The 21,730-nt window shown below is 41.8% G+C and overlaps 1 protein-coding gene across 2 annotated transcripts in view; it reads left to right on the plus strand.

Annotated features, from left to right (window-relative positions):
- The window catches only part of LOC307018569 (uncharacterized protein), a 48,109-nt gene extending 33,399 nt beyond the window's left edge, over positions 1-14,710 (plus strand). The window contains exons 2-6 of one of the 2 annotated variants that reach the window (XM_079648873.1): positions 628-677; positions 1,353-1,479; positions 1,954-6,657; positions 6,797-6,905; positions 14,311-14,710. In XM_079648873.1, coding sequence (XP_079504999.1) covers positions 628-656 — 29 coding nt within the window. In that variant the 3' untranslated portion in view covers positions 657-677; positions 1,353-1,479; positions 1,954-6,657; positions 6,797-6,905; positions 14,311-14,710. The remainder of the gene's footprint in view (positions 1-627; positions 678-1,352; positions 1,480-1,953; positions 6,658-6,796; positions 6,906-14,310) is intronic. The other variant, XM_079648874.1, reaches the window with a different exon arrangement.
- Positions 14,711-21,730: the final 7,020 nt, after the last annotated feature.

The raw sequence follows: 21,730 nt of genomic DNA on the forward strand, positions 1-21,730 counted from the left end.
TGAAAAAATGAGTCAGTGGTTTGCATGATGTAAACAAAAAAGGTTTTGTTTGTTCAACAACCAGTTAACTCTGATACAGTTGTAATGATTGATTTGGCTAAAGCTTAGTTTAACATCCTGATGTAACATGAGGTATGTTCACTTCTAAGGGTAAACAAATTGATAAAAATTGATTATTATTATTATTATTGATTAATTTGGAATATTAATTCAAAAGGCCGTTATCCGCAGGTTCACTTATTTGTCAGGCTTTGTGTTTCCTAGGGGCAGTATATTAATAAAGTTTATTGATAAATTGTTTGTTTAAACATCTGAAGAAAATTGTGCTGCGAACATGGGGAAAACTTTGTTGCATTGTTTGACATCAACACAATGATGTCACTAGTAAAAACTCCAGCTGGTAGAATATCAAAGTGCACTACTATAGGACATGAGTTGTCAATTCCTGACTGTTACAGTAACACTGACCCACCGACAAAAGAGGATTTTATTTGGATTTTTGACTATGCCATATTAGTTGGACCATTGTGAGACATGACCCATGAACTTTGTATGACTCTGCATGATCCCTGCATGGCTTGATGACTATGTAACTTGATTTTTAACATTGCTGATTCTTTTTGACAGGTGAAAGTTTTCCTGAGGATGAGTCATAGGACTTTGAAATAACTTTGGATGTGAGGATGAGTACTCTGAAGTATCTTATTTGGGAAACCTGGTCTCTATAGTTTGGAGGACAATGTTTCCAGGAGGGGTATAATGGGTTTATTGTTCAATTTAGTCATTTCATTTTAAGAACCATGACCTACGGACAGTAGAACAGTCCCTAAGACTAAGACACGGTTTCGGAGCCGTCTATCACCCCCAATCTCAGGGAAAGGTAGAAAGGATGAACCAGAACATCAAACAGAAACTCAGCAAAGCATGTGAGGAGACAGGCATGAAATGGTTAGACGCCTTGCCTCTGGCCCTTATGTCAATCAGGAGCTCTATCAACCGAGGGACAGGTTTCACCCCATTTGAGCTGACCCATGGCCATCAGTTCCCGGGCCCAGGAGCCCTGAGTGTAGGAAAGGAAGTAGAGGTCATGAGTTCGAAACCTTATTTCCAGCAACTTAAGGGGTTGGTCTCAGACTTCTCCACACAGGTTGCTGACGCCAAAGGGGGACCCGAGAACAGGGCCGTGGGAAGTAGGGGTGCTGAGGGTGCTGCAGCACCCCCTAATGGAGGATAGGGAATCTGCACGTCCACAAGATTAAATGGAAATATAATACAAAAAAACGAATTTTCAGCCCTGATGTAACAACATTCATAATTAAGTAAAGATAACACCCTTTTCACCCCGGTTACAGTTTCCATTTGCCCTGTATGATGAAAGTGGGGGATGTTGGCTTATCAGGCGCCCGCAGCTCACACACAGGACAGATATCAGCTGTCTGGACAGGACTGATAGCCAGGCAGACTGAGAGGCTCAGTGAGGTAAAGGACTGACTGTTTAGATAGTTCACTTTAGTCTAAGTTATCTCAGAGGGTCTCAAACGGCTTGTTAACAATTTATGTAAACAAATATTTCCAAGGCACAGCTTTATAATTATTGGGATAAATAAAAACAGGTTTGAAATCATTCCAGTGCATACTATAGGACAGTAAACCAGAAATATTGTTTAAATCTGGAGAGATTAAAGAATATGCATAAATAAATAAATGTTAACTGGTCAAATAAGAAATAAATGAACAACAAAAATAAAATAAATTACATTTACTTGTTATTGGCTATGTTAGGTTATTGGTTATGTCCACATACTTATTTGATTATTACAATGTAAACCGATCTTTTCAATATGGGTGTTTAGAGTTGTACCCCTTAGATCTAGTCTCTGGCAATTCAGCTCAAAGTGCACCAGATTGAAGCATTTTACTTTATAATGTTGAAAAAAAATCTTCCCCCCACAGCACCCCCCATTTGAAACATGTTCCCACGGCTATGCCCGAGAAGCACGAGGCCAACACAGCGGAGTTCGTCTGGCTGAAGGTCATCAGGCCTAAGTGGCTCAACCCCAGGCTCTCCGGCCCCCACCGGGTGACCCAGAGGACATCTTATGCTGTTCACCTAGGAGGAAAGGGGGACAACTGGTACCACTGGAGCCAGTGTGCGGCGGGGAAACCTCCGGCTAGGACCTTGGACGACATCAGGACGGACCTGGCTCTCATCAAGGACTCGACCCGGAAGCCGCCATCAGTGGAACGGAGGAGCAGGATCCTGAGGACATCCATCCAGCAGATGGCCCAGAAGTCGCGGTCAGCGGGCTGGGGGACAACGACACAGGACTTGTCGAAGAAGCAGAGGAATCTACTTCCCTCTGATCAGTTCCTCAATTGAAGGGAAAGCCGCGTCTCCTCCTCCCTATCAGATGCCCTGGTTGGTGTATTCCTCTGAGGGGGAGGAGGACCCTGATGATTCACCACACAAGGATAATGCTTTCTAGCACTCAGGTTACCCCTCTGATAGTTCCTTCACTGCCATGGAAAGTTGTGTTCTGTCCACATGAAGGTTTCAAGTACTCTAGGTCTCAGTTTCTGATAGATCTATACAATGTTGGGGGACGGACACAGTAGAAAAGAATGACAGTAGTTATGTTTCGAATGCCTTGTGTAAGTTGATCTCTTGAGGTGAGATCAAAAGGGGGGATTAAAGTAACCTTTATAAATTGTTTCTGGATAAACTATATTAAAGTAACCTGTATAACCTGTTTCTGGATAAACTATATTAAAGTAACCTGTATAACCTGTTTTATTATAAACTGCTTCAACAACTATAACCTCGGCCTGACATATCTTAGGAGCCAATAGTCTTGGGAAAGGAGGGAGTCTGTGTAAAATGTATGCTTGGGAAAAAGAGGGAGTAGCGCCAGGTGCAGAGATAAAGATTGTTATGTTCACCCAATAATGCTGACTCCATGAAAACGGCCCATGAAAACGGCCTTGGACTTATCAGCGCTTATCACGCTCTGTACAGGAGTGGAACACTCTGTTCCCGGGCAGCAATGGCTGACTCACTCTGATTCGCTGCCTAGGGCTCGCCCAGAAGTGAAACCGGCCAATGGAGAACTACCAACTCACTGTCTAGGGGCCCGCCCAGGAGTGAAGCAACCAATTAGAAATATGAAGGGAGGAGCAACCGACACAACTCCTCCCCCAGAAACAGTATATAAACTGTCCAATATTCATGCTTTGCACTCTTGTTCTGACTGGCTGTCGTGGTACGTATATCACACGGTGGTAGAACTTGAGTCCGGAGCACTCTGTATTTTGTACTGTTGCAGAGTGCTCTGTATTATGTATTGTTGCTTTTACCATTAAACTCAGCTTATTGCTTATCTCCTAACTTGGTGTACGAGTCCTTTTTCCTTGTAACAGACTACTCATCAACGGACGGCACGGAGCAGAGGTGAACCTTCCACCACCACCATTGGGTGGTGCTCCAACATTGCGTATTTTTCATAGTCGTGTTATTGTTTTAATGCCATTGAACACAACGTTTGTTCTGAAACAGCAAAAGGTAAGACAATGTCCCGTGTTTGCTACCTAAAGCTACGTTGTTTGATGTCTGGTTTTGTTTCCCATGCCGCGAGTTCTGGTCGCTCAGTAATGATACTTATATTCCTGAAATCTGTGGAATCTCAGCTTGCTAATCAATATCTTGTTTCTGCAGATCCGATAAGTAATAAGGGTATTTTAACGTGAGTTCTGTGCTAAGTGCGTTAGCATTTTTTTGCTCAGGGCTAATTCTGAGCCTTTGTTATTACCCTTGTGTTTCGTTTAGCAAAAAATTGTTAATATTGTCTGCTAGCTGAGTTTCTTCCCGTTAAGTGGGTATATGACACATTCATAGTTTGTTAAATCTTAAGAAGCCCTCAGACGCTGTTTCTTGCAAGATGTTGCGCCATGCCCCCGGTGCTTAACTAGTTAATAATCTTTTTTCTCAAAGCAAGGTTAAATCTGTGAGTTGGATGTAGAAGTGTCAGAATGAATATAGATGTTTTTATTTTAAAGCAAATTCAGATTGAACATAGTAAAAACAATTAAATTATAGTGTCCGTCCAACAACAACAAAATTACTTACAGTGAAAACCAGTGCTTGAATTGGGCCGGTACTCACCGGTACGCAGTACCGGCACTTCTGATTTTTACCCTTGTAGTACCGGCACTTCTTACGGTACTCAGTAAAATGCCGGTACTCAGCCGCCGGCAGCCGGCGGCACGTCATGACGCATGTCAACAAATATGCCGGCGACATCTCATGACGCATCTCTGACGCACCGCCGCGATAGACTAGAGCAGAAAATACATCACATAACGACGACGTTAGCATTTCAAAAATGTTAACGTGGCTTAATAGTGCGAAAAGACAGCGGTTGTCGCCGGACAAGGACCCGACTGCAAATACAGAAAATGCTGTGCCTGTGTCTGAAATTGTGCCTTCTCTCGTCGACCCTCCTGCTCCAAGTTCAGTAGCACTAGCTCTAGTTCAGTAGCACTAGCTCCAACAGAGCCTTCTCTCCCGCTAACGTTAGCTGCTGCTGGCGTAACTACCACCAACAACACCAGGCAAAGCGATGCACCTGACTGCTGGACAAGGGACCAGGTGGACTATTTTTGCAAGACCAATGAATGGCTCATTGTTAAAGACAAAAAGCTGGGATGTCGGATATGTAAAGAGGTGAAATATTTGGGAAAACACACTGGACAAGGACTGAAACTCTCGATTGAATGGGGTGAGTGTGCAGTGTCTCATTTTGGTAGTGAGAAGTGCAAACAACAAGCTAGCCTGAGAAAAAAAATCAAAGAACACAAAGAATCACAAGCCCATGTAAAAGCTGCTGACATACTTCAGTCTGCTTCACGTGAAGCAATTCAAAAGCAAGTGCAGTCTATGCATAGATCAGAATACGAGACCACTATCAGAGTTTTTCGAACGGCATATAAAATTGGAAAGCATAACCGGCCATTCACGGACATGCCAATTGATTTGAACTTGCAGAAACTGAACGGGCTGAACGTGGGCAGGGTTTTGCACTCTAATAAAACCTGCGGTGAAATCATCGACCACATAGCAGATGAGCAGAAGAAAAAAATGGCCAAAGACATTATAGAAAACAAAAGAAAACTCTGCGTTTTGGTCGATGAATCTACCACTATTAGTGGTAAAACTGTGCTTGTTGTGTGTCTACGCTCAGCATTAGCTGATGCTGAGGCCGAAACGTTTTTTTGGGAGCTGACCGAGTTGGATGGAACAACTGCTGATGACATCACAAAGGCTTTAATGGAGTGTCTTGGAAGACATTTTAGCGAGGACTTTTTAGGTCAGTGTTTAGTTTCTTTTGCATGTGATGGGGCTTCAGTAATGCTAGGGAAGAGAACAGGCGTTGCTACCCAGTTGTATAGTAAATTCCCAATCCTGTTTGTGTGGCACTGCTCAAATCATCGACTAGAGCTGGCAGTTGGGGATGTGGTCAAGGAGGTCTCAGGGGTCAATCATTTTCAAATCTTTTTTGATAAACTCTACTCTTTGTTTCATGCCTCCCCCAAAAATCAGAGGCAGTTAGCGTAGTGTGCACAAGCAGTCGGACAGCGTCTCCTGGTGATCGGGCGTGTTTTGTCCATCCGCTGGGTAGCTTCAAGTGAAAGGAGCGTCAGAGCAGTCTGGGAAAACTACAGAGTGCTTCATGATCACTTTTCAAATGCTGCAAACGACATGAGCAGGGATTCCAGAGACAGAGCAAAGTACAAGGGCCTTGATGATGTGCTCACATCTGCACCGTTTGTCAGCAATCTGGGACTGATGTATGATGCGCTCACAGAGCTCAGCGACCTCTCTCGGCAACTCCAAAAAAGAGAGATGACACTGCCTACAGCAGATAGGCTCCTAACTCAAGAAATACGAGTTTTTGAATCCATGGTCTCCATGCCTGGCCCACATATGACTACAGTTCATAGAGCTCTAGCTGAGAAATCTTTCAAGGGTGTTGCCCTGCATGAGAATGGCAGGCTTGTACAGATTCATGCAGGTCAGTTTTTCCGCAGTATGGTAGAGAATCTGAGACACAGAATGACTTCCACAACCTCCTCTCATGTCAGCACAAGAGAAAGCCCATTACATGAACGGGAGGCCCGGGACAATCAGCTAATACATGACATAAAAGTTCTCCATCCTGGTAGTTGGCCTGAAGAGGAGTTAGACATACAGTATGGGGACGCAGAGGTGCTACGTTTGTGCGAAGTGCTGAAAGTGGACAGAAGAGAGACTGTTCAGGGCTTTCGTGAATACAAGGAAATCAGGGCATCCCGTACGCCTGCTGCCATGGAGCCTCTACTAAAAGCAGTCCGAACCATCGCTGTCTCCACTAGTGAGTGTGAGCGGGCATTCAGCAGCATGAATGATATCCTTACTGCAAAAAGGAATGCTCTCTCTGTCAGCCGACTGTCCAGTCTGGTTTTTATCAAATGCAATGGACCACCGCTAGGACAGTTCAATCCAGAAAAGTATGTGAGGTTGTGGCTGGCAAAGGGAAGGAGAAGTGCTGATGAAAGAGCCTGTCCAGCTCCAGCCCCTGATACTGCTGTCCCCAAGGCCTTCTGGAGCCTTTTTTTAACAATGTGAGTATGAAACAATACATAATAATATTGAAATAGTAGATATAATGAACACATACAGTATATAATGTTTCTCTCTCTCTCTCTCTCTGTCTCTCTCTCTCTCTCTCTCTCTCTCTCTCTCTCTCTCTCTCTCTCTCAGGTCTCCATACAAAGTGCTACGTCTACATCCCATAGACCAACGTCTGGATTCCCCTGTGTCCTCCCTGGCAGCTCCATTGATTCCCTCTCTCCTTTCCTGCTGAAAGATGGTGAGTGTACTCAGGGACGAGGGGTCATTTAACCAGCCGCCAGTAGGAGTCAGGCTTTAGTTTATTTTATATCCATAAAGAAAAAGTTAATCTGCTTACAGTTCTGTTTCATATGGATGTTGAGAGGTATCCATATATCTCTTCATTTTGCTCTCAAAGTGCACCAGATTGATGCATCTAACTTCAATATTTTAAAAAAATGTTATAAATGTTATAAAATGTTATAAAAATAGCAGTTCTTTTTTTGGCACCCTGAGTCATTTTGTTTAAGTACAGTGAGCCTTTCTAAAATATACAGTAAAGAGACAAACCCACCAGCATTATAGGATATACAATGATTTTGAGCCAAATACTTGTTTTTGGGCTGTATAAATAAATTGACTTGAAACAGTTGCTGATTTAGAGTAGGCCTACTGGCACCTTTTTTATTCCAATTCAAGCACTGGTGAAAACCACACTTGAATGATCGGATAGAAGACTAAAAGCTTTAGGAATCCAAACTATAACATATAATAAGTACCCTGTATCAAGATTGATGCAAAACAAGTGAAGTCTAGAAAAAAAAAACACTTCTGGGGTCACTTGGGTGCATCTTCCATATCTCTGGCCCCCCTCATTCGATTTTGATGATTGACATCTCTTTGTAACCATTAGAGCCAATAGAATCGAGCGGAAGTTCCTAAAATCCATCTAAACACCATTGGTGAATGACTGCTGCGCAGCCAGAATGCCCCGGAACCGGAAGCTGCGATACACTCTGGTGGCTACCATTAGCAGCTAATATAAAATCTCCGATTTTTACATAAAAATTAAATTATCAATCATTTTTCCAAAGTGACAGACACATTGGATTAACCTATGGATTAACCTTCAGCCGCGTTTTTACTGTTTTAATGCCATTGAACACGACTTTTGATCAGAATAACAGCTAAGGTGAGACAATCTCCCGTGTTTGCTCCGTAATGCTACGTGTTGTGATGTTTGCTTCTGCTGTCGCGAGTTCTGATTGCTCAGTGATGATACTAATACCTATATAATCTTTTTTCGCTCAGGGGTAATTTAGACGCTTCTTATGAGACTTGTGTTTTGTTTTGGTAAAAATGGTTCGTATTGTCAGTTAGCTGAGTTTCTTCCCGTTAATCGGGTATGAAACATTAATAGGTTTTTAAATATTAAGAAGCCCTGAGGCACAGTTCCGTGAAAAAACTACCCGCCGGACACGGATTAGGTTACTCTCGGGTTTAACAGGTTAATCAGCGCTCACCTCAGTTATCATGTACCCTGCTGTTCCCAGACAGGATATGAACCTCAGAAAATGTGAGAGGGGTCTGCTGAAGGCCTCCACTCTCAGGACAGGAGGTGACGATTCTGACGAACACGTTTTTTTCCCCGTCCCCGAAAGGACTCGTCTGATGGAAGTTTTCAAATCACAATGGAGACTCATCACGGAGGTGATGAGTCCGCTCACCATGCACTTTGGGTCGGCCTTTGTCAAGCCCTTTTGACCCCCCCAGCCTGCTTCTCGTAAAAGTTGACTTAGCCATTTTTCGCTCAAATGACACCATGGAGGAATGTAACGGGAGTTGACAGGGGACTCTGCCCGCCTCACGAGTGCCTGCCTATTTTTGGACCCTTTTTTTCACTTTTCCCCCTATTTTCCCCGGTTTTATAATTTTGTGGCTATTTCACCCGGTTCCTTCTACCGGTGACACTGCCCGGTCTCGGGTGTCCCCCCACAGCCTGTCCAGCCGTCCCCCCACCCCCCACTCATCCATATATTAACGGATTTTGACCATTTTTGTTGCATTTTTCTCCTCTCACTGATCGAATAGCAAACGCGACCCACCATCGGAGGGCCTCCACCGGCCTAGAGCCGGTGCTCTGGCGGTCGGTTCCTCCGAACTGCGGGTTCGACTCTGATGGCCGGGAGGGTGTGCTGCGTTGGGGTGGGGGACTTCCCCCACTCTGCGTGTCTCTTCCTTCCCGGGCCGGCCGATATGAAGCGTGACCAAGACGCACCGTCTGAGGGGTCGCACCACGGGTCCCGCAGCGGGGTGTAGGTTCCCGGCTGGAACCTCCCCACCTCCGCCGCGGTGCACCCAGCAAACACCGTTGTTTCTCGAACCCTCCAGTGTTGTCTAGCGGGTGAAACTAAAATACAAGATGTCGTTATTTATATACTGTATATATAAATATAATAAGTGTCAGTGCGATTTTATTTTATATTAGCGTGCATTTCCTGTAAGGAAAGTGGTGCTGTACTGAGAGTAAACAATACAAGATGTCCCTATTTCTATATATATATATATATATATATATATATATATATATATATATATATGTATATAATAAGTGTCAGTACGATTTTATTGTGTATTTGTATTTCCTGAAAAGTGGCGCTGTACTGATAGTGGCGATTTTATTTTGTCATTCTTAGCGTGCATGAACTTCCTGTCCTGAGAGTGGGGTTGCGGTCGGATAATCCAAAAATCAGCTCCTAACGTCTAACCCTGTCGTCTATTCCTTGACCTCTGAGTGAAACGTTATGGGGTTAAGGGATAGTGGATAGGAGAATTCAAAAGGACTTAGGAGAAGAGACTGCTGTACTTTAGAGAATCCGCACTGCACTTTCACTATCCAACGTGTTTATGATGCACCAGCGGACTTCATAAATGTGCGTCTGCTGCTGTGGGGAAACTATGGAAACTACAGTTTTCTATACAGCGGACTACAACATGGATGTACAATAAGAACGAGGGACTACTGTAAACTCATCTCGAGACTCTGCACCGTGCTCTGATGCTTTTGCTTTATGCTTTATGAACGGGGACAACAGAGAAACATATTCTTCATGACCAAAGTTGGAATTGAAATAAAAAAGGAAAGTGAAACTTATGCTCGTCACCCTCTCCCTCCGGTCCACATTAATACAAATGATCCCAATACGTATGATTGTATGAACTATGAAAATATCTTAAAATCAATACAAATATATTTATTATAAACGTTAGTCTTTAACATCTATCACTGTGTATATCACCACCCCACACAGCTCAGTAAACACTGTGAAATGTTGACTTTATTTGATAATTTCAGTAAAAACTAACGTTCAAATTTCTCTTTTTGATTATAATACTGATGAACGTTCAAAACAAAGTATTTTGGCAACTTACCACATACGTTTTAAAATGCTTAATAAGCACCTTAACTTTCATGATATAATTTCTCGGTCATAATCGTTTTTTTTTCCGTGAACGGCCGACTGTTGTGTGACGGCAAATGCTGCGGCTGCAAGGCATTGTGGGGCAGCATTTTCTCCTCTCCTTTCGTCAAGGGAGGTCCAGTGGTTACTAAACTAAAGGAGGTTATAAAGGAAGTTTGAAACCTCCTTTCCTATCATCGAAAGCAGTGGTTTTCAACCTGTTGTACACGTACCACTGGTGGTACGCCAGCTCCCGCTAGTGGTACGTGGAGGAATCTGACATATAACAAATATTTAAAATATATATCTTTTAAAATAATTTTTTTTAATTTTTTTTATTTTATTTAAAGGTGGGGTAGGTCATTTTGGAGAAACCAGCTCGAGTGCGCTAGAATTTGAAAATACACAACCGGAAAAAATCTGCCACTTCCTTACAGAGCTCATCCTCCAACACACACAAACGCGCACATGACCAATGAGGGCACGAGATAAGTTTGTGCACAGATGGAAGGCTGACAGGTAGGCCATCCAGTTATTTTAGCCGGGAAGCTAAAATGATTGGTCGTGCTTTTTACAGTATTACGGTTTCCACAGATGACATTTTTTTATGGATTTTGTGTCAAAGCACTTAAGATATTCATTGCTATCGGGATGTTAAGAGCATTCCATGGAATATAACAACAAGTTTATCTCGAGCCGGTTTCTCAAACTTACCTACCCCACCTTTAACCTTTACAAATAACACAGACATATAAAATACAGGAAACACAACTAAGTAAACAAAAACACCAAAAGCAGTCTCTACATTGTGCACATTTGGGACATTAAGGTACACTACTTATTACTGCAACAGCAGCTGATGGTTGGACAATATGTTAACAGTAGGCACTAACCTCAGACAACTTCCATTTAAAACAGGCTATAGGGACAAGTGCCATCAGTTTGAGGCTTGATTGAATAACATTAATTAAAAAATAAATAATACTATCAAAATACTACAACGAATGAAGATAAGCTTGAGATAATTGAAAATGTGGTTTAAATTAGTTCTAATAGGCTATTGTTGTTTTTAGATATAGAAACGAAATATTTTTTTTATTTATTTCTGGCGTTGCTAATTACGACCTTACTACCCGCGAACGATTAGTGAAGCTAAAGAATGAAGAAAGCTGAAAACGTGGCTCAAAACGGGAGGTATTCGGAAGAGAGGTACAGAGGAGAATATTACCAGCGAAAGTGAACAAGTGAATGAGAAGGAGGACAGTCATCAACCGAGCATAAGCGCAGGCTCCGCCAGCAACGCAAAAGTAATATGCACAGTCACAACACTGTGATGGAGGAGAGAAATGACTCAGGAATAAGGCATTTGCTCAAAGGATGGAGAGAAGGCTGTGACCGAGGTCAAAAGCTGAAAAAGCACACACTTGTCCTTAATTGTTATCTTTTTTCTTATCTTTTTTACTTTGCCACCACAGAAATGGCAATAGCAAACATCAGCAGACTGAAGATGAGCTATTAGCCCTTAGTCTCATCTGCTCCTGGAGGCTTCATTATTATTGTGGAACTGAATTCCCAATAGGACATTTTCTGTTACAATGTGGGTTGTTGCAGGAGGCCTACATTCACACTTTGGTATAGGTCCAGGAAATGACATGTGTGTACAGTTGACATTTGTTGTGTGAGAATAAGTTCTTATTTTGTTCTTTATATTCTCACTTGTGGTGTGTGAGTGAGTGAGAGAGAGAGAGAGCACAATAAATAATGTTATTATGAATACATGAACTGTGCATGGACTGTATTTTAACATTGGTCATATGGTGGTACTTGGAGAGCCAACTATTTTCTCAGGTGGTACTTGGTGTAAAAAGTTTTAGAGCCACTGATCTAGAGAATTCGAACGGCACTTATCATGGCTGCCACTGAGGGACTTCCGGGTCATTTCACTCCGTTAGGAAGGTTCTAAGCTAGATTTGACTATTCGACCTCAGCCTGGCGCATGCAGGCAGGCTCCCATGGAAAATGCAGCTGCACAAAACTAGTATTTCACTTTTAAGCAGTGACCTCTAGTGCTGAAAATATTGGCACTGTGACAACTTACCCGTGTGACAACATGCCCCGGTCTCCCTACTTCTTTAGTCTCTCAGCTGGGAAGACACACCGTTAGCCTAGCGGCATCTGCAGTTTTTCGACTATATCCGGCGAAAACACCGGCCAGAGTAATATGTTCAGCCGTCTGTGACTCATAGTAGCCCTTGGAGGACTAAACCGAAACTGCAACACTACGGTTACAGGCAGTGTTGAAAGTGTGCCCCGGTCCTACCCGGTCCTTAGTACCGGTAAGAGATTTCCAGGCGGTCCGGAGGACCAGGAAGAATTGACAGCTCCACCCGTGGAATTTATACTACGAAGGGCAGATATTTTGGTTTGGATTACTGGTCTGGGGGAAGTGTGTGTGTGTGTGTGTGTGTGTGTGTGTGTGTGTGTGTGTGTGTGTGTGTGTGTGTGTGTGTGTGTGTGTGTGTGTGTGTGTGTGTGTGTGTGTGTGTGTGTGTGTGTGTGTGTGTGTGTGTGTGTGTGTGTGTGTGTGTGTGTGTGTGTGTGTGTGTGTGTGTGTGTGTGTGTGTGTGTGTGTGTGTGTGTGTGTGTGTGTGTGTGTGTGTGTGTGTGTGTGTGTGTGTGTATTTTTGCGTTTGTGCGTATTGTGTTTGTTTCCCGGGGAAAACACTAACGAGAAACACCGGCTGCTGTTATGCCTGCTGTGACCTCAAGTTACTCCGTTCTCCGCTTGTAATTATGCCGTTACAAGCTTCTAAATTGTATTTATCATCTGAATTTGCCGAAAAAAGTTTCATATTCTGAAAGCCAAGACTTTGTTTATTTAAAATCAAACAAAACACCCGAACCCCGAAAAACTATTTTTTTACGCAAATCCACGTTTATTTTGAAATGAGCCGTTGCGACTTCCGACTGATTTCGATAGAGCGGGTCACATATTAGCTTTTTCCCACTTGATCAGAACAGTGGGAGGAGAAAAGAACGGAGTGACTGAATGACAGCTAGAAAATTAGGCTACGTGGTAATTAAAGCAAAAATGCAAACGACGATTCTTCAGATGTTTAAGAGAAAGGAGAGAGATGAAGAAACTCAGAATGTGCTTAAAATTTGAAAAACAACGCCCACAGATGACACAGGTGATGATGCTTATTTAGCCCAGAGAATGGACATGAACATGGCCATGATGAATATAATAAGTTAGCTAACTAGCAAACTGTATATCTCTATATGGGGTGCCCAACCAGTCGATCCCCAGTCGATCTCGAGATGTCTAAAAGTAGAACAACAATATTCTGTTTTATCGTTAATGTCTTACAACAGGGGTGGCCAAACTTTTTGGCTCAGGGGCCACAATGATGTATCAATGTGACAGCCGGGCCGGGGGGCATTGTTCTCATTCTCCCGCGCGCGGGGCGACGTCCACGCGCAGCTGCGACGACCAGGGAGGAAGGGACTTTTCGCGGCGCGTGTGGACAGTGGGGGATAACATAAATAAAAATTGGATCGTTGTATTTTTAAGGCTTTTTAAGATCAGCGCGGGAACCCTGGCTCATTTATACCAATATTGGACGGGCCGCATTAAACACATCAACGGGCTGCATGTGGCCCGCGGGCCGTAGTTTGGCCACCTCCAGGCTCGGTTCTACGGGGGTGCATAAGGGTCCCAGTTGAATGTTATGCACCCTCACTTGAAAAAGAGAAGGGAGTGAAAAATATTACATATACAATAACAATAATAATAATAATAATAATAGTAGTAGTAATATGAAGAAGAAGAAGAATATAGTTGAAAATAAAATAAACTGTAATTGTGTTCAAATATTGTGGTCAAATAACTATAGTTAATAACCCCCCCCCCCCGTCAACGATCGCCGCCGTCTTGGTTCAAAAAAGGTTGGGCACCCTTGCTCTATATAGTCAATGGCTATCTTACTCAGAACACAACATGTACACAGCATACTATTTTAACATTAAATATTTTGCTTTGATATCTTCTATTTTAATCTGCACATTGTGGCATACATTTTATTTTATTAGTATTTTAATTTATGTAACCAATATTCTGAAAATTCAAAGAAAGACAGAGACTTGTACATTTTTGACTGTCTGCTGAATTTAGTTATACGTTTTTATTCTAATTTATAACAGTTGAGGCCCAGAGGGAGGAAGAGGAGACTCAGCCAGAAGAAGTGGCAGCAGGTCCCTCAGAAGCCACCATAGGTGATGCTAGCCCTACTGCATACCCTTCTATACTGAAAGAAGAACAATATGAACAGTTCAAACAGAAAGATGAATGGATGTATGCTCACAATGGAAGGCTAGGCTGTACCCCATGCCATGATGTGAAGGATCTGGGTGTCATGGCATCCCGTGGTGTTAATATTACTATTCAGTGGGCTGATGGAAAGATAATCCCAGCTGGTCAATCAAGGGATGTGCAGCTTTCATCACTGCGCAAAAAAATCTGTGAACACAAGAACTCTGCAGCACATAATGAAGCAGTCAAGATTATTCAGACAGCAAATAAAGATATTCTTCTGAACATGAACGCGAGTAGTCAGGAGTCTGTGTTTGAGTCTACTGCCAAGGTATTCATGACAGCCTATTATGTGGCCAAGAACAACAAGCCTTTCACAGACTTTGAGATTCCGATTGACCTGCAGCATGCAAATTCTGCTGATTTGGGACGTGTTTTGCATAGCAAAACTGTCTGTGTTGACATAATTGAGCATGTGTCATCACAGATGAAAAAGGAACTTCTAAAAAACATAATAGAGACCAAGAGCAAAATCACAGTATTGGCTGACGAGTCAACCAGTGTTGGGCACAAATCAACACTAATTGTCTTCCTGAAGGCTAGTGTTGATGGAGACATGGAGCCCATTGCCTTTCCGTTGGACCTGGTTGAGCTGGATAGTATGTCTGCTGCTCATATCAAGGAACAGATTATGGGTTGCTTGCTTAAAAATGGCTTCACTGTTGAGTTGCTGAGAGAAATCGTCATTGGATTTTGCAGTAATGGGGCCAGTGTCATGCTGGGAGTGAAGTCAGGTGTTGGGAAGTTGCTCCAGGATGACTTCCCAGGCATCATACCATGGCACTGCCTTAATCACAGACTGGAGCTTGTTGTTGACCAGGCACTGGATGTGACAGGGGGAACAAATGACTTCCAAGCATTCATGGACAGCCTATATTCATTATATAACCAGTCACCAAAAAAGATGCGGCAGCTGAGTGAATTTGCTCACAACCTGGACATCGCCCTCAGGAGGATTGGAAAAGTGTTCAGTGTTCGCTGGGTAGCTTCTTCATGGAGGGCAGTCTCTGCAGTTTAGCAGTCTTATCCAGCCTTGGCACAACATTTCCGTGAGGCATCGGAGGATGATACAAGGGACAGCAGAGAGAGGGCCAAATTCAAAGGTCTGCTTTCTAAGTTGTGCTCCATCAACTTCCTGAAAAGTCTTGCACTGATGGCAGATATTCTGATTGAACTTAAGAACTTGTCAGAAATTCTTCAGAACAGGAAGACCACACTCCCAAAGGCCCATGACATCATGACGACGTATGTGAAACACATAGAAAGTTTCAATCGCTACCCAGGACAACATGCAGTTGATGCCAGTCAGGCAGAGGAAGTGATGGAATTCAAGGGAGAGGATTTAAGAGTTGGCAGGTCTCCCATCATTGACTCTGCTCAGTTCATCCGAGCAGTGGCAGACAATATGAAACATTATAGTACCTGCAATAAATTCAAACCACTTTCACCCCTGGTTACAGGGCTACCAACGAAGAAGTTATTCCCAAGCCTTGTATCAACCAGCATTCACCACCTGCGAGAAGATAATAGAGACATTTCTGATGGTGACGTGGGCTGACCTACGTCACACCAGGTCACATATCACTTGGTTGATATTAAATGGTTTACAGCTAAAACAGAATCCACACTAGAAGCTGCAGTATTCTGAATGAAAAACTGAACCGTTGACTTTAATTAAATGTATTTTGTCAATTTCAATGCTCAAAAACGCTGGATTGGTTTGTTAAATCATCCAAAAACATATACAGTATGTTATTACAGTTTTTTCTTGACTGCTGAACTAGTAGTAATAGGTATAATGTCTATTAGACCATAAATAAGATAATAATTAGTCAGGCACTGCCAATTCTGTAGCAGAGAGCAGCCATTAAGCGGCACTGAGTGACATACGGACCATTCAGACTGATGTGTGAAGGTATAGAAAACATTTATCTGACAGTCTTCAATTTCAAAGTGCTCCAAAGTGCAATTAGCATGCTGCAGCAGAAAAGAGGGGCTATACACCTAAAAATATGTCATTTCTGAAATTGAGAATCAAAAAGGAAAAAGTCCAAGTCTTAGAAGAGAGAACTAAATGGTGACGCCTCTTCAGCCTTGGGCATTTTACTCCTGCAAAAGCTGTGATATATTCTGCCATCATCTCAGCAGATATATGATCAGAGCCTGTCACACCACATACATATTGAGTGGCTTCCAACAATAGGCAGGGTTTAATTTATTATAGAGCTATTTATTACACTGGGTCGGCTTGGAAGGGAGGAAAAAAAAACAGCTTGAGATTCAATTTCCAAGCCTATCTCTTCCATCAGATCTGATCTGATAATACAAATAAATCGGGGCTAATCTGTGTCTTTCTTACTGATGGAGCAAATGTAGATTCATTAGTGCAAATGCTCCATCCTAAAGAGGGAGAGAAAACATATAGATGTCCGGACTGGTTGCCCTCTCTATGGCATGTGTACGAATATTCAGGGACAAAAACAAGTTTGACACTTTGATATATATTTATTTGTCTGATGAACACAGACTAAACTGTCTTTAATTATCTTAGTCACACAAAATGTTCTCACTTAACCACTGGTATTGCTGTAGACATCAATATCTTCAATTTGCTGGAATATAAAAGACACTGAATAGTCCATATGTTTTAGACTCTGTTTTGACAGCTAAGTAAATTGGTAGAAAATAAACATAGTGCAGAAGGTGGCAAATGAGGCACATGCTGGCCAACAATTAATTACATTTATATTTAATCAAAACAAAAATCCAACTTGAGTGCTAATGTCTGCTGGAAGTGTAAATTGGAAACTGTTTGCTAACAATTTACCCAAAAGGGAATAATTCAAGGTAATAATTCACTTCCCTAACATAACATAAAGTAATGAGTTATGGTGCATTCACACCGTACGCGATGCGATTTTTGGGCGCGCCGAGATTACATGGGAAGTCAATATACAGACGCAGATAAACGCAAATTCATTCTGGCAGCGTACATTTTTTTGCAGTATATCAACATCCAATGAGGAAATCCTATTGCTTTTTATTTAGGGGGCTCTTTGCGTTGCTAACTTTTGGGTTGATTTACAAAATACATTCATTACTGAACCACTCAATTGAAGGTTATTCTACCCTTTTCAAATTAAGTTAGAAACACAATCCATTCCCTTTATAAATGTATTCAGGAATTATTACAAAGTCTATTATTGCCACTTCTTAGTGTTCATTTCAACAATTCTATTACTGAATGCACTCATAGATACATCCGTAAAGAAAAGTCCAATCTACACTATTTGGTTAGTACATTTCAATCTTAAACGCTCATAGTCTGAACTTAATTTTGGTGACATTTTGTAAATTCTGTGAAGGGAACGTATTAGAGAATATAAATAATTTAAATCAAGTTTATAACATGACAATTGTGTTCTGAGTATGATATATTTGAGAGGATTGCAGATTAAATCCACACTTAGACACAGAATGAAAGTATGAAAGAAAATGATGCCTCCAGTTTTAGACACGTTTCCAGTTAATCACAGTTCAAAGTAATGACACCCTCCCACCCCTCACTCTGGTAAATGAGGACAACTCATGTATTTTTCTTTTTAAGTGCCACCTTAAATTGACTCGGAAAGCCATGTCGAGCCTCTGGGCTTTCAGCCTCCCTCTCTTCACCTGTAAAATTCCACGTTTCAAATTTAGATGAATGCCTTCTTTTCTTCCCGTCACGATTGTGTGTGCGACTTATCTCCGAGGTGCAGCTGTGAAGAAAGCTAGTATATTTTTACTTTCCCGTATCTCCGAGAGAGGGATACAGCAGTTGGAGTCCTGACTGCATCACATGGTTTGCAGAGCGTGTAGGCTGCTGTTGACCTGCAGCTTTTCTCAGGTGTGTGTTGATAGATGTCTGGATATATCTGATCTGAGACACTGTACGTCCGTCTGCCTGTCTTTCTCCGTCCCTTCACTCATCACACACAAGTCACATTTATTATTTGTCTTTGTGATTCTTTTTGGACTTCTATTGCGGCTGAAAGCTTTATCAGCTCTCCGTCATGTCTCCCTGTGCTGTGGCAAAGATGGAGAATGTAGTAACCATTGTTGTCACAGAGAACATACATTTTGGACGAAGGCTTCAAAACCATTTAAAAGGCTTTTTTATGTTTTTGTATGTTATTATCATTACAGTCTACATCACGCATGTCCAAGTCCAGCCCGGTCTGCGATCATATTTAATACGGCCCACTGCTTCTGTCTTATAGTATACTATTTATGGCCCGGAAGCATTGTCTAACTGAATAAATATTTTAAATGTAATTCATACGTTAACCGCATGGCTGCAGCACTGACTGTAAGTGGCCTTTTGCATGCTGCAATTAGCTTTTTAAAGTTAAAACACTGTGTTTTGGTTTTGGTATTTCCTGGTTTCTTACAGTTTTGGCGTCAGTGATTCAGCAGAAGTGATGAGAGAGGCGGATCTGTGTATGACAGTTTGTGGCGGATGAAACAAACAGCATTAACAGAAGTTAAAGACTGACTGAAATGAATCGAGGCGCAAACCAAAAAGGAATCTTCACATGTTGGGGGTTAACCTTGGTGTATACCGGTGTTGTAAATTCTGGTTGTCACAATCTATCCCTCCCCTCCCCCCCAACATTTCTTATTTAATTAGTGTAGTTGTTTCATATTTCCACAATGTTTCACAGTCCCTCCAGCTGCAGACCCCTGCTGTTTCCCTGGCAGGGGTCCTAACAGGTGTTTCTGACTAAAATGAGCTGTCTCTCAAGGCAGGGGTCGCCTTTCTTACGGAACAAACAGACTCTAGGCTCTAGTATTGACTTTGACATGAATAGTCTGCCAATCAAATGAGACAAATAACTTAATAAGTTCTTGAAGAGCTGTGGTTGGTTGGTTTGTCCATCTCCAAGTCTAATCTAATCAAGCCATTAAGAAGAGCGCCACGTGTTGAAGCAGATTTTTAAGTGGCCAAACCGTGATATTGCAACTTCCGTGTCATCATCATCAACATCAATTTATCGATATAATCGTAAGACAATAATGAAAACATCTGAAATGGACAAAACTTAAACATCATATATTTAAATGGAAATTGGAGAGTTCATGTATTGTAGAGAAACATTAAAAGACAAAACACATCTACAAGTTTGGACACCTTCTCATTCAAAGTTTTTTATTTATTTAAATGTTTTCTACATTGTAGATTCATACTGAAGACATCAAAACTATAAAAGAACACATATGGAATTATCTTGTAAACAAAAAAGTGTTAAAAAATCCAGAATATGATTTATATTAAGCTGACTACCGCAGAATGCTGTGGTAGCCATGCTGTTTGAGTGTGCCTTGAATGCTAAATAAATCTCCAACAGTGACACTAGAAAAGCCCCCCCGCCATCACACTTCCTCCTCCTTGCTTCACGGTGGGAACCACTCATGCAGAAACCATCCGCTCACCTTCTCTGCTTCTCACAAAGACATGGCGGTTGGAACCAAAAATCTCAGATTTGGACTAATCAGACCAAAGTACAGTTTACACTGATCTCATGAGAGCCAGTTTCATCATAGTGTTCGATGGTTTTTGCGACCGCACTTGAGGATAAATTCAAAGTTCTTGACATTTTCTGGATCGACTGGCCTTCATTTCTTAAAGTGATGATAGACGGTCGTTTCTCTTTGCTGAGTTGAGTGGTTCTTGCCATAATATGCATTACAACAGTAATCAAATAGGGCTTTCCACTGTGCACTAACCCTACCTCTGCACAACACAACTGATGGTGTAAGGAATACAAATAATATATAAGTGCCGGAAACTTTAAACACACAACGTCTAAATCCTTTGATTGATTCTGTGTTAATCACAATCTAAAATGCCACGTCACCAAGAAGCCAACAGGAAGACCTGATTGATTGACTACTCACTTCTTTTATTCACAAGACATAATGTGATCATAAACTAACAGAGCCTTTGTTCTGTTGAGTGGTTTATCTGGTCATGTGATAAGTTATGAAATAATGATATTTGGATACGCCACGTATCAAATGGTCAGTTTAGCTATGAAGTATCTCTGGGAAGGTGGTGATGCAGAAGTGGAACATTGAAAAGAATGATGGCCCTGAATTACAGACCTTCACCTGCTTTGAGTGTAAGCGACTTATTTCCTCACTAGAATTACCATCTTGCTGTTTACATTTTGAATCCCTCTCCTCATCAATTATTTTGCAAAGCCTCACACAGTTACTTAGCTTTAGGCTCAACGTGTGCCCCGTTTTCTAACCCATATTTATTTATATCCTGACAAATTATCTCATTCAGAGGTAGGAATAACTGGCAAATAGCATTTCCTGCTTGCAATGTTTATGAATACATTATGTATGCTTCTTTCAAAAGCCTTTCCTTGCACATTGAAATGACAACATATTGTTTGCCCTTGCTCTGTGACATCATTTTGTTTCAATGTGTGACACAAAATGCAGATTTCCTCAGGACGTTTATGGCTGGGTGTGGGTGTAACGTGGGTGAAAGCCTTTGGTAGCTTCTAACCATGGCAGATATGTTTTATGTGCAATGATTGTGTTTCCTTCCTGTTTCCTAACATGTATATTTCTGGTCATGTCATATAAGGTTAGTCAAACAGAACATGTGATTGTGTTGAATGGCCAATTATGCGCTTTCTTGTACCTTCATCTTAGATAAGTGTGGTACTAACAAAAAGAACACTGCAAAAGACACGAACCCCTTCATCAACATTAGATTGTGTTGCATAGTGTGTCTCAGCTGTAAGACTGACCTGAAACAATCTGCTAACTGTTCTATCTTGAAGCCATTTGGTGCATTTCATGATCTGAGATCAAACAAGGAACAAAACTGTATATTGCACAAGCATGGTGTCTGAGGAGGGTCAGGTCCCCATTTGACATCCTTGCCCTCACCCGAATAAAATGTTCTTCACAATTATCATAGGCTATTGGTGATTGGTGATTAGTCCACATCAATCACTGCTCAGAACAAGCAAGCAAGTTTGTGTGCGTTACACTTTGCCACATGTTCTGGAGTTCTTCTAGGTTTGGATTTTGAATAGACATCAGAAAACTATTTTGATATAACTTAACTTTGCAAAATGCACTTGTTTATGTCTTTTATACATAAATGTGTCCCCAGTGTGTCAGGGATCTCACAAAGTGTCAGAAAACAAAACCGTCTCTCCTTTCCTCCGTACCCAAATCTCTAAAAAG

The sequence above is a fragment of the Notothenia rossii genome (genome assembly GCF_949606895.1).
Source record: "Notothenia rossii genome assembly, chromosome: 9".
NCBI classification, from domain to species: domain Eukaryota; kingdom Metazoa; phylum Chordata; class Actinopteri; order Perciformes; family Nototheniidae; genus Notothenia; species Notothenia rossii.